Here is a 12,834-nt window from a genome sequence, read left to right as displayed (position 1 = left end):
GTGTATAGTTTCTTTCCTTTTATTGTAATTTGTTCTCGAATTTGATCTTACTTGACTGTTCTTCTTTTCTTCTTATTGTAACCTGCTTAGAACCATTTGGTTAAGTGGGATAGAAATGCTGGATTATTATTATTATTGCTATTTGAAAGTATCAGACTAACAGCATGCAGGATGCTTTCTGTGAACAATTCCCATAAAGAGTATTAATGGTGCCTTGTAACACCCTCTGCTGTTACAGTACACACAAACAGCTGAACAAGCTGCACACTCCTCCCTTTCAGCATCCCCTGTTCTTCTAGTACTGAGCCTATCTCCACCAAATCTAGGCCAATGCATCTCACTCTGGCCTGGCAACATTCCTTGCTATGCCAGCACTGAGACCCTGTCTGTACCTTGCCCGTCCGCAAACAGTTCCACCAATGAATTCCAGTACTATTACTACTACTTATAATTTCTATAGCGCTACAAGGTACCAGCACAGGTTGTTCAAGACACAGACGAGAACTGTGGGCCACTATTCTTCTACAAATAGAAGACAAAGGGTCTTTACAGAGAAGAAAAATAAAGAAAAAGATGGAGAGCTCCACCATCTCTGTCCATGCACTCACCTCATCACTCTCTTCCACATCTACATCACCATTAGCATCGTCATCCATCTGTTTGTGAATGTTCAGCACAGCCTCGAAGCTCAGCATCTCATCTTCTTGGTCACACAAGGGCTCATCAATCTTGCAGAACTCTGGAAAAGAAGAGTGAAACCATCAGACGGAAGCATTCTTCTCACACTCTACTAACAGCACAGGTAAAACCCCCAGTGTTCATCCTCCCTCATCTCCCGAGGCTACACCCAAACACCTGCACAAAATCCTATGCAATATACATTATAGTACACACTTAACCAGTGCATTTTTTTCTAGCAAAAAAGGAGCCAGTACTACCCTTCAGGGGTGGGTTGACCACTGAGGGACCCACCCCACAATAGCCAGGCACCGTGCAACCAGTCATAGAATCTATGACAAGGAAGAATTGGTGTGTAGAGCTTGAGCTCTTTCATTAAAACTTGAGGATCATGAGTCAATTTTAGCAGACAATGGAAAAGATGCCAGTACTCAAATGCCAGGCCACCCTTCAGGGGTGTGGTGATCACTGAGGGACCCACACCACAATAGCCGGGCTCGGGCTCCCTGCAACCAGTCACAGAATCTATGACAAGACAGAATTGGTGTGTAGACAATAGAAAAGGTGCCGGTACGCAGTACCCCCAAGTACCCCCTCAAAAAAAGCCCTGCACACCAATTAAACAATTTCCATATGAACCTGCAACACTGCACCCACCACGCCTTTAAAATTAATCTTTAAAATCAAGCATGGAACAGGAAGATTGGAGGGTGGTCAATGTAACGCCAATTTCTAAAAAGGGTTCCAGAAGAGATCCGTGAAATTATAGACCAATGAGCCTGACATTGGTGCCATGTAAAATGGTAGAGACTAATATAAAGAACAAAATTACAGAGAATATACATAAGCATGGATTAATGAGATAAATCCAACATAGATTTAGTCGAGAGAAATCACCAATTCTTTGAAGGGGTGAACAAACATGTGGATAAAGGTAAGCCGGTCAATATTGTGTATCTGGATTTTCAAAAGGCATTTGACAAAGTACCTCATGAAAGACTGCAGATAAAATTGGAAAGCCATGGGATAGGAGGTAATGTCCTAGTGTGAATTAAGAACTGGTTAAGATAGAAAACAGAGAGTAGGGTTAAATGGTCAATATTCTCAATGGAGCAAGGTAGATGGTGGGGTTCCCTAGGGGTCTGTGCTGGGACCGTTGCTTTTTAACATATTTATAAATGATCTAGAGATAGGAATAACTAGTGAAGCTATTAAATTTGCTGATGACAAGATGTTATTCAAAGTTGTTAAACTGCAAGAGGATTGTAAAGAATCGCAAGAGGACCTTACGAGACTGGGCATCCAAATGACACATGACAGTTATTAAAAATTAATTCTTACCTCATAATTTTCTTTCCATTAGTCCCAACAGATCAATCCAGAGACTTGTGGGTCGTGTCCCTCTACCAGCAGGTGGAAATAAAGAGAACCTTCGAGGTTTGCTATATGTGGACCTGTGCAGCCAAGTAAACCTCAGTATGACCGATACCAAAGCAGTGGAATGGAAACAGTAGAAAACTCTCCTGACATTGTCAGACCAAATGCCCAACAGACTTCCACCACTTCCAAATTTATTTGTCTTTATTATTTAATGAACGAAGGAACATTCAGAACAACAAAACCCGAAAAAAACTAACCAACCAAAACAAAACCTAGACAGTAAATCCAGGGGGGGCCTCTGGATTGATCTGTTGGAACTAATGGAAAGAAAGTTAACAGGTAAAAATTTTATTTTATTTATTTTGTTACATTTGTACCCCACGCTTTCCCACTCATGGCAGGCTCAATGCGGCTTACATGGGGCAATGGAGGGTTAAGTGACTTGCCCAGAGTCACAAGGAGCTGCCTGTGCCTGAAGTGGGAATCAAACTCAGTTCCTCAGTTCCCCAGGACCAAAGTCTACCACCCTAACCACTCCTCCTCTTCCATACTGTCCCACAGATCAATCCAGAGACTTGTAGGATGTACCCAAGCAGTCCTCAAGTAGGACAGGACACCCCCAACCCGGCAGAAATCACCGATGAGCCAAACGCCGTATCCTGCCGAGCTGCCACATCCACCCGATAATGACGAGTGAACATATGGACCGAAGCCCATGTAGCGGCTCTGCAAATATCTTCCAGAGAAACCAAACGAGACTCTGCATAGGAGGACGCTTGAGCTCGCGTAGATTAAGCACAAATTTGCGCAGGGGTTTGCTTGCCCAATGCCACGTAGGCCGAAGTGATGGCCTCCCACACCCAACGGGCTATGGTGGTCTTGGAAGCCATATGACCCTTCTTACTACCTCCAGAAAGGACGAAGAGATGCTCAGAAAGACGAAATTCATTCGTCAACTACAAATACCTGAGAAGAGTCCGTCTCAAGTCGAGGCAGTGAAGAGCCCGGAAATGCTCGGGGTAATCTTCCCAGCGAAAAGTCAGCAAATGCAGAGACTGCCCCAAATGGAAACGAGAAACCACCTTGGGCAAAACTGAAGGAACTGTCCTAATCGATACCCCCGCCTCCGTAAAACGCAGAAAGGGGTCTCTGCAAGAAAGAGGCTGCAACTCTGAAATTCTCCGAACCGAAGTAATGGCTACTAGGAAAATTGCCTTCAAGGTAAAATCCTTAACCGTAATCCCCGATAAGGGTTCAAAATGGTTCCAAGATGACAGAACTGGAACATGCAGAGGACGCAACCGTTTTACGCCCCTCAAAAAACGAACCACATTCGGGTGGGAGGCGATCAACGCCCCCTGAAGCCAGCATCTAAAGCGTGCCAGAGCTATCACCTGCACCTTAAGAGAAATCAGTGAGAGTGATTTCTGTACACCCTCCTGAAGAAACGCGAGGATAACTGATACTGAAACCGAAGCCACTGACAATCCCGAACTCGCACACTATGAATCGAAGGTACGCCACACCCTATCATAAGCTATCGAGGTGGCTCTTTTCGGAGCCTGAAGCATCGAAGCGATAACCGCGTCCGGATACTCTTTCCTTCTCAACTTCGCCCTTTCAAGGGCCAGGCCGTAAGACCAAAGGGGAAGGAATCCTCCATTATGACTAGTCATTGCAGCAAGAGACCGTCCTGTGCCTGGAGCCGGAGAGGACGATCGAACAGGAGCCTGACCATATCTGCGTACCAGGGATGTCTGGGCCAATCCGGGGCCACCAGGATCACTCGACTGGGATGACTGGTAATGCGAGTCAGTAACCTGCCCACCATAGGCCACAGGGGAAAGGCATAGAGCAGGCCCCTGGGCAAAGGTTGTAGAAAAGCATAAATGCCTTCCAAGCCCAGCTCTCGTCCCCTGCTGAAGAAATGGGGAACCTTCGCATTGAATGCGGTGGCCATTAAGTCCATCACCGGCATCCCCCAACGGGCAGTTATCTGATTGAAGGCCAGAAGGGAGAGTGTCCACTTCCCCGGCTCCAACTGGTGGCGACTGAGAAAGTGCGCTTGCACACTGTGTGATCCCACTATATGAGCCGCCGTCAAGAGAGAGAGATGAGTCTCTGCCCAAAGGCAGATCAGGGCCACCTCACGCACTAGTGGTGCACTCCTGGTGCCTCCCTGACTGTTCACATAGGTGACCGCCGTCGCATTGTCCGAGAGAACAACCACAAAGAAGAGTCAGAAATTCCCGAAGGGCCAGACGAATCGCCCGCAAATCCAAGCGGTTGATGGACCAAGACCTCCATCGAGGTCCAAATGTCCTGGGCCATCTGTTGGACACAATGAGTCCCCAACCAGACAGCGACGCATCCATGGTCATGATCTTCCATTCCGGGGTTTGCAGAGGAATGCCCGGCACCAGATTCTTTTGAATGAACCACCAGTGCATGATTGTGTGCAGACGGGTTGAACATGGCACCCGAACCTCATAATCCTCGAGAGAGGAGACCAATGGCTCAGAAGGTGCCACTGCAGGGGGGCGCATGTGAGCTCTGGCCCACTTTACGACATCCAAGGTGGAGGCCATGGAACCCAGAACTTGTACATAGTCCCAAGCCCACGGGTTCGGAGTTTGGAACAGAGCTCACAACTGACTCTGCAACCGCTGTGCTCGAGCTGAAGGAAGAGGAACTATCCCTGTTCGGGTATCGAAGTACACTCCCAAGTATTCCAGCATCTGGGAGGGCGTAAGGCTGCACTTTGGGAAGTTGATCACCCAACCAAGCGATTGAAGCAACCCGACCACTCTGTCGGTTGCCCGCCTCCCAACCACTGGCTCTGGCACAGACCGTGTAAGTCTGCCCAGCACTATCCCCGCCTCCCACCACCGGCTCTGGCACAGACCGTATAAGTCTGCCCAGCACTATCCCTGCCTCCCAACCTCCAGTCCCGCCTCCCACCACTGGCTCTGGCACAGACCGTATAAGTCTGCCCAGCACTATCCCTGCCTCCCACCACCGGCTCTGGCACAGACCGTATAAGTCTGCCCAGCACTATCCCCGCCTCCCAACCTCCAGCTCCGCCTCCCACTACCGGCTCTGCTATCCAATCTCGGTTAAGCTCCTGAGGATCCATTCCTTCTGAACAGGATTCCTTTATGTTTATCCCACGCATGTTTGAATTCCGTTACCGTTTTCATCTCCACCACCTCCCGCGGGAGGGCATTCCAAGCATCCACCACTCTATCCGTGAAGAAATACTTCCTGACATTTTTCTTCAGTCTGCATTGTGCATTAATAAAACAAAATCCAAGGAAAAAATAACTGAAAGGGACTCCCCTGCTCCCTCTAAATTGCTTTCCTCCATTGAAGCCTGTGCCACAGAAGCGCGGTGTGCCTCCTGTCAACCGCCATGTGTGGAGCTGTTCGCGCCTGAGAGGAAAAAATGGTGCCCGCCGACGTGCACTGCACTAACTGCCCTGAGAAAACCGCCGAAACTATTCCCTGCACTTCCAACTCGCCGGACACCTGAGGGGAACCCCTATCGCGCTGAACACCCGCTGTGGGCTGACGGCAGGAAGACTCACACTCCCCTGACACTGCTCTCTGAGCAGCGCTTAGCTGCGTCAGAAGGCACTGACATGCTCCACAAACGCCTGCTCCTCAAACAGACTCGGCAGCCTGTCTAGCTCCTCCGTATGATTAAACAAAAACAAAGTCAGGAGAGAAAGGCGACACCCGATGAGGCCCACAGCCCTGGGCGATGGAGGAAAGGTAGGGGGAGACCGGGAGGAATCTGGCACCACCAGTCACGGTGAGTCACGGTGAAACACCAAAAAAACTGAGCACATTTAAAAAACAATTTTCATAGACATTTGGTTTGAAGTTGATTTTTTATAGTAGTTTATTTATTTATTTATAGTTTTTTGTTGTTGTTGTTGTTGTTTCTGTAACATTTTGTATTGTACCACCAGGTATACACCAGAAGCTACAAACAGCCACTCAACCCCTGACTGTGCTAAACTAGGCTCAAAGGACACCAGTAGCCAGATCAAACCAGAGCTGCACAGAGATGTCCCTCCACCTGCTAGATAGAGAGAATACTGAGGTTCAGTTGGCTACACAGGTCCACATATAGCAAACCTCGGAGGTTCTCTTTATCTCCACCTGCTGGTAGAGGGACACAACCCACAAGTCTCTGGATTGATCTGTGGGACGCTATGGAATGTGAGCAAGTGCAAAGTGATACATGTGGGAAAGAGGAACCTAAACTATAGCTAGAGAGCCAATAAGAGCCCTGGCCAACTAGCCTTAGATTCAGTACAAAAGTAACAAAGCAGGAGAAGAAAAAAAAAAGAAAGAAAGAAACACCCTCTGTGCCACCAGGTATCTGAGCAGCCATTCCATGTAAACTATAATGCAACAAAGGCAGGACAGCGACACCCCAGTGCCGGTTGGCCAAAGAATAAATGTGACAAAGTGCTGCCCTTTCTTGCAGCGGTACTTTGTCAACATGTGTAGGAATTAACCCAATAGTTTATGTATTATTCTATTTCTTTTCAAAATTTTGCAAAATCGCAAACCACAAAACAGCTCTAAACATAAACCAAAACCATACTCAAACAACCCAGAACACTGTCTTTCATACTATTTACACGGATATGGGCGGGATCTCGACCAGTCTGGAGAAACTAAAGCAAAGCAAATTAGCAGGTAAAATCTAATTTCTCCTTCCTTAACGTCCCTCCGGACCGGTCCAGGAACTGACTGGTGGGAAGTACCAAAGCAGTAATCCTAAGGGAGGGACCCCAGCAATCCTGCCGTGAGAACCCTTGCCCCGAAAACCGCTTCCTGACGGCACTGCACGTCCAATCTGTAATGCTTTGAGAACTAATGCCAAGAAGACCATGTTGCCGCTTTACAAATGTCCAAACGAGGAACCAAGAAACGTTCTGACCAAGAAGCCGCTTGTCCCTTAGTAGAATGAGCCTTGATCCCTTACGGAACTTGCTTGCCTGAAAGAAGGTACACGGACTCTATCGTTTCTTTCAACCATCTAGATAGAGTTGGGTTAGAAGCCGCAAGACTTTTACAGGATCCCCCGATAAGAAGAAACAGAAGGTCTGAACGCCTGAAATCTTCTGAAACTTTTAGATACTGCCTAAGGACCTTCCTGACATCAAGAGACCACAACCTGCGCTGTTCTTCCGACCCTGAGGAAGAATCTAAGACTGGTAAAACCACAGACTGAGACACATGAAAACCGGAGACCACCTTAGGAAGGAAAGAAGGAACCGGGCACAACACCACCCACTCCTTAGAAAACTCCAAAAACGGCGACCTACAAGAAAGAGCCTGTAACTCAGACACCCATCTGGCCGAGGCAATGGCCACGAAAAACACCATCTTGAGCGTTAAATCTTTAAGAGAACAAGCCGCTAAAGGTTCAAAGGGAGACTTAGTACGAACTGTCAAGACCAGATCAAGGTCCCAAGCTGGAAAAATAACTCTCGAGGGAGGACGCAATAGACTTTCAAAAAACGAGAAACATCTGGAAGACTAGCTAAGGCCCTGCCCTGAATGCGACCCCGAAAACACAATCTTGAACCTTAAGGGAAGCAAGAGCCAAGCCCTTATCAAAGCCATGCTGTAAAAAATCCAACAACTCCAGCACCGAGGCCCTCAAAGGAAAGATGTCTCGATCAGCGCACCAGGCCTCAAAGATCCAGAGACGTCGAATGACGACGAAAACGAAGCATGGTGGAAATGACTTTCGAAGAGTAACCCCTCTTCGTCAATCGTGCCCTCTCAAGAGCCAGGGCGTAAGACAAAATCGAGCTGGATCTGAATGAAGAATCGGCCCCTGAACTAGCAGACAGGGGTGTTCCGGCAGCCGGAGAGGAGGAGCAGCTAGAAGGCGCAATAGATCTGTGAGGCCAATCCGGAGCTACCAGTATCACCTTTCCTGCGTGTGCCTCGATGCACTGGATAAGTCTGCCTAGGAGAGGCCACGGAGGAAATGCATAAAGATGACCTGGAGGCCCCGACTGAAGAACAGCATCCACCCTGTCCACGCGAGGATCTTTTCTGTGACTGAAAAAGCGACTTACCTTGGCGTTGACATGAGTGGCTAAGAGATCCATGACTGGCCACCCCCACTGATTTACTGTCACTTGAAAGGCTTGCAATCAGAGACCCCACTCCCCAGGGTCTAGGAGGTGCCAGCTGAGAAAATCTGCTTGCACATTTTCCGTTCCAGCCACGCCGAGAGAGCGACCAAATGAGTTTCCACCCATGACATGAGAGACAATGTTTCCAGATGTAACAACCGACTCCTCGTTCCTCCCTGCTGGTTGACATACGCCACCGCTGTCGCATTGCCCAAAAGAATGCGCACCGATGTGCCTTTTATTAGGGATGAAAATGTCTCCAGAGCTAGTCTGATCGCCCTGGTTTCCAGGATTGATCGATAAGGCTGTCTCCAGAGGGGACCACAGACCTTGAGCAAACTGTCCCAGGCAATGAGCACACCAGCCCTTGAGGCTGGCATCCATAGTTATTACTGTCCAGCTGGGCGGATCCAATTGCATGCCTTTGGTCAGATTGGACGATCTCAACCACCAAAACAAGCTGCTGCGCTCCAGCATCCGCAGAGGCAACCTCACGTGCAAGAAGTCCGACTGAGGAGACCACCGGGACAGGAGAGATGCCTGAAGACACCTCATGTGTGCCCTGGCCCAAGGCATCGCCTCTATTGTCACTTCCATGGAACCCAATAGCTGCAAATAATCCCACGCACAAGGGACCTGTTTGCGCAACAAGGTCTGAATCCAAGACTGGATCTTGAGAATCCTCGCCTGAGGAAGAAATATGCGACCCTGCGCCGTGTCAAACAAAACCCCCAAGTACTCCAGGGTTTGAGATGGCACTAACTGACTCTTGGCTGAATTGACCACCCATCCAAGAGACTGCAGAAACTGTACCACTCGATTCATTACTTAAAGACTCTCCTGATATGACTTTGCCTGAATCAACCAGTCGTCCAAATATGGATGAACCAAAATTCCTTCCCTTCTGAGGGCTGCTGCGACTACTACCATAACCTTGGTGAATGTACGTGGAGCCATGGCTAAATTGAAAATGCTGTCCCAGGACCGCAAAACGGAGGAAGTGCTGATGCCCCTACCGAATCGGAATATGCAGATAGGCCTCTGTCAGATCCAGAGCCGTCAGAAACTCTCCCGTTCGGACAGTCACTATCACGGAGCGCAGCTTTTCCATCCGAAAACTGGGGACCTGGAGCGCCCGACTGACTGCCTTGAGATCAAAAATCGGCCGAAATGAACCTTTCTTCTTTGGAACTACATGGTAAATGGAATAATGGCCTTGTCTGACTTCTGACGGAGGAACTGGACAAACAGCCTGCAGCTGGAGAAGTCTTAACAGAGTGTCCCGAATCGCTCCTGCCTTTAGATGAGATCGGCAGGAAGACTCTAGAAAGGCATCGGAGAGAGGACGAGCAAATTCTAAAGCGTACCCTTCTCGAATAACCTCTAAAACCCAGTGGTCTGAGGTAATTTGGGCCCACCTCTGAAAGAACAGAGCTAAATGAGCTCCCACCAGAATCAGAGGAGAGGCCCTTGCACCTTCATTGGGCTGGATGGGTTGTGGACTGTAAAGAAGAGCCGGAGTCTTTACCTCCTCGACGGAACCCGTGAAAGGACTGGTTCCTCTGGAAGAAACAAGACTGATGCGGCTGAACAGCTCTAACTGACCGAAAACTATGGAAATCCAATCCTCGCCCATGGCAAAAACCAGAGAAGCACTGAAGAGCTCTAGGACGATCTTCTGGCAGACGAGGAACCTTGGTATCTCCTAAACTATGGACCAGCTGTCTAACTTGGGGCCAAACAAAAAGGAACCTCAAAAAGGGAACTTACGCAACTTAAAATCCGCATACGCCGACCAACCTCTCAGCAGCCACAGAGAACGATGAGCTGCCACAGTGAGGGCCATGGATTTTGACAATGCCCTCAATAAATCATATAAAGCATCCGCTAAAAAGGCCGAGCCTGTCTCAATCTTGGCTACCTCTGTGTCAATAGAAGACAAATCATCAGAAGACTTGTCCAAAACTTGCTTGGCCCACCGAAAATATGCTCTAGCTACCAAAGAGCCACAAATAGCAGCCTGCACAGCCAGAGAGGAGACATCAAAACTACTTTTTAAGAGGGCATCCACCCGACGATCCTGAACATCCCAAAGAGCCATACCACCATCTACTGGAACTGTATTGCGCTTAGTGACTGCAGACACTACTGCATCTACCAAAGGCACCTTCAGAAGAGATTTATCAACACCTGGAACTGGATACAGGGGTACCATGGTTCTTGCTAGCCAAAAGTGAGAATCCGGGAAATCCCACTGAGCCTGGATGATATCCCTAATGTCCTGGTGCATAGGAAAAGTTTTCCCAGGACGCCTAATTCCCTTAACTAGTAAATCAACCTTGCGCACTTCAGGAACAGTGGACTGATCCTCTTCAAAATGCAAAGTGTCGGCAACTAAGGAAATAAGTTCCCGGAGATCCTCCTTGTGAAATATACGAACCACCGACGGATCTTCATCTGGGAAAGAGGAATCCATCCCTGCCTCAGCGGAATCGGAGTGCTCCAATTGTGACTCATCCAACATATCCATCTCTTCCAAAGTAGGCATTTCCAAATCCTGATCTGAAGCCAGATCTTCCTCAATGCCCCAGATTCTCTAACTCTTTAGCAGGAATACGCTGTCTGGGCATAGCATCACCCAAAGGAACAGAAGGTAACAAAGAAGTGGAGGAGTGGCCTAGTGGTTAGAGCACCAGTCTTGCAATCCAGAGGTAGCCGGTTCAAATCCCGCTGCTGCTCCTTGTGATCTTGGGCAAGTCACTTAACCCTCCATTGCCTCAGGTACAAAATTAGATTGTGAGCCCTCCAGGGACAGAGAAATACCCAGTGTACCTGAATGTAACTCACATTGTGCTACTACTGAAAAAGGTGTGAGCAAAATCCAGATAAATAAATAAGAACCTGCCTGCTTTAACAGAAAAGACAATGACAAATTCTGGAGGGAAACCTCCCTCCTGAAGAGCACCTGAAGAAGGAAGCACTACAGCAGACTGAACTAAAGAAGATGAAGGCTGGTCCTCCCCGGAGGCTAGCGCTGACAAAATGGCCTCTGTTCCCGCCAAAATGGGAGTGCGACCCGAATCAGACCGACATGGCAAGGAGACTCGACCGGCCCCGCTGGAGCAGAAGAAACCGCTGGAACAGCTGACTCCGATGTTTCCACAGCGGTACAAAACTTGCAAGCGCCGGAGGCTCCCACCCCCAAAACTGACATACTAAACAACGGCGCAGCTTTTCAGCCATCGCACGGTCCCACAGCTCCGGTTTACTTTTTTTTTTTTTTTTTAACGCAAACGACCCGATGCTGACCGCCAGAAAGAGCTCTCCCAAAGCACCACTAGAGCTGCTGTGCCATTCGCTGAGACTTTTTTTTTTAAACAGCTGCCTCTCCTGAAGCTACAGTACTCTTCTGCAGAACAGACTGAGCTCTCCCCTGCCTAACTAAAAGAATAAACGCCGGGTGACCACAGGAGGGATAACGGGGGAGGGAACCCGGTTTCCTCCCAGGTGTAGCACCCCAAGGCTGATTGAAGTGTGCACCGCACTCAGTCACCAGAAGCCTAAAACCACGGGGACACAGAGAAAGAAATACAGAGAAAAGAATACAGCCTCTGCAATTATCTATATATACTTTTTTTTTTTAAATAAACTAGAAAAACTCCACAAGATATAGAGAGAGGAGACTAAAGGGCTCACCTCCTTCCACCTGCTGGAGACTGAGTATACTGAATCTAAGACCAGTTGGCCTGGGCTCTTATTGGCTCTCTACAGTCAAAATTCTCAGTCTCCACCTGCTGGAAGGAGTGCACAACCCACCAGTCAGTTCCTGGACCAGTCCCGGAGGGACGCTAAGGAAACATTCCTCTCTTTTTCTTTCGAAACATTCCGGATATTATACAGGAAGGATGTGATCAGTTTGGTTCAAAGAAACAGCAGAAACCAGAAGTTCACAAAACTTAACTCTGTGGATCATCCATATTATGCAAACCTACTACTACCAATTTCTACAGTGCTACATGATGTACACAGCGCTGTACAAAACACATAACAGACAGTCCCTGCTTAACAAAGCCAATAATCTGACTGTTACATCCCAAGGAGGAAGAGGGAGACTGGGAACTTTATTAGAAAGAGCAGAACAAACAGCAGGGCGGACCATCTTGCAGAAGCCTCCCAGTTGTCAATCCCCCTTTCCTCCCCTGCAATGCACTGAAAGGAGAGGCGTGAGAGCTATAAATTCATAGAAAAACAGACAAGCCATGGCAACCAAACAGTGCAGAAGGCTGGCAACAGGTCACCTCTCAAACACACATGCTGCTTTTCTAACAATCAAATTCTGGGGCGCTTTCCAAAGATGACGTCACTATGGCTGGCTTCCCAGTACTTAGCGAGATCCACAAAACCAGTTCCATTACACAAACCTCCTTAAACTGGATGAAAGCAGAGGACTAAAGGAACCAGAAAAGTCTTGTGGATGTAGGAACTAATTACTTTAAGACCTGCAACCACATGGCGACGGGTGCATGCAGCTTCAGTGATGCATTTCTCTGAATACCTTTTCCTGTACTACACACACTCTTTTGTTGGTTATGTGGGCAAAAATCTA

At 48.2% G+C, this 12,834-nt stretch overlaps 1 protein-coding gene across 6 annotated transcripts in view; it reads right to left on the bottom strand.

Annotated features, from left to right (window-relative positions):
* STIM1 (stromal interaction molecule 1) overlaps nt 1–12,834 on the bottom strand; it is a 296,537-nt gene that overhangs the window by 159,198 nt on the left and 124,505 nt on the right. For all 6 annotated transcript variants that reach the window (XM_030199835.1, XM_030199832.1, XM_030199836.1 and 3 more), the window contains exon 3: nt 609–739. In XM_030199835.1, coding sequence (XP_030055695.1) covers nt 609–739 — 131 coding nt within the window. The remainder of the gene's footprint in view (nt 1–608; nt 740–12,834) is intronic.

Source organism: Microcaecilia unicolor, chromosome 4 (genome assembly GCF_901765095.1).
Source record: "Microcaecilia unicolor chromosome 4, aMicUni1.1, whole genome shotgun sequence".
Classification (NCBI taxonomy): domain Eukaryota; kingdom Metazoa; phylum Chordata; class Amphibia; order Gymnophiona; family Siphonopidae; genus Microcaecilia; species Microcaecilia unicolor.
This window is presented reverse-complemented; position numbering and strand designations above follow the sequence as displayed.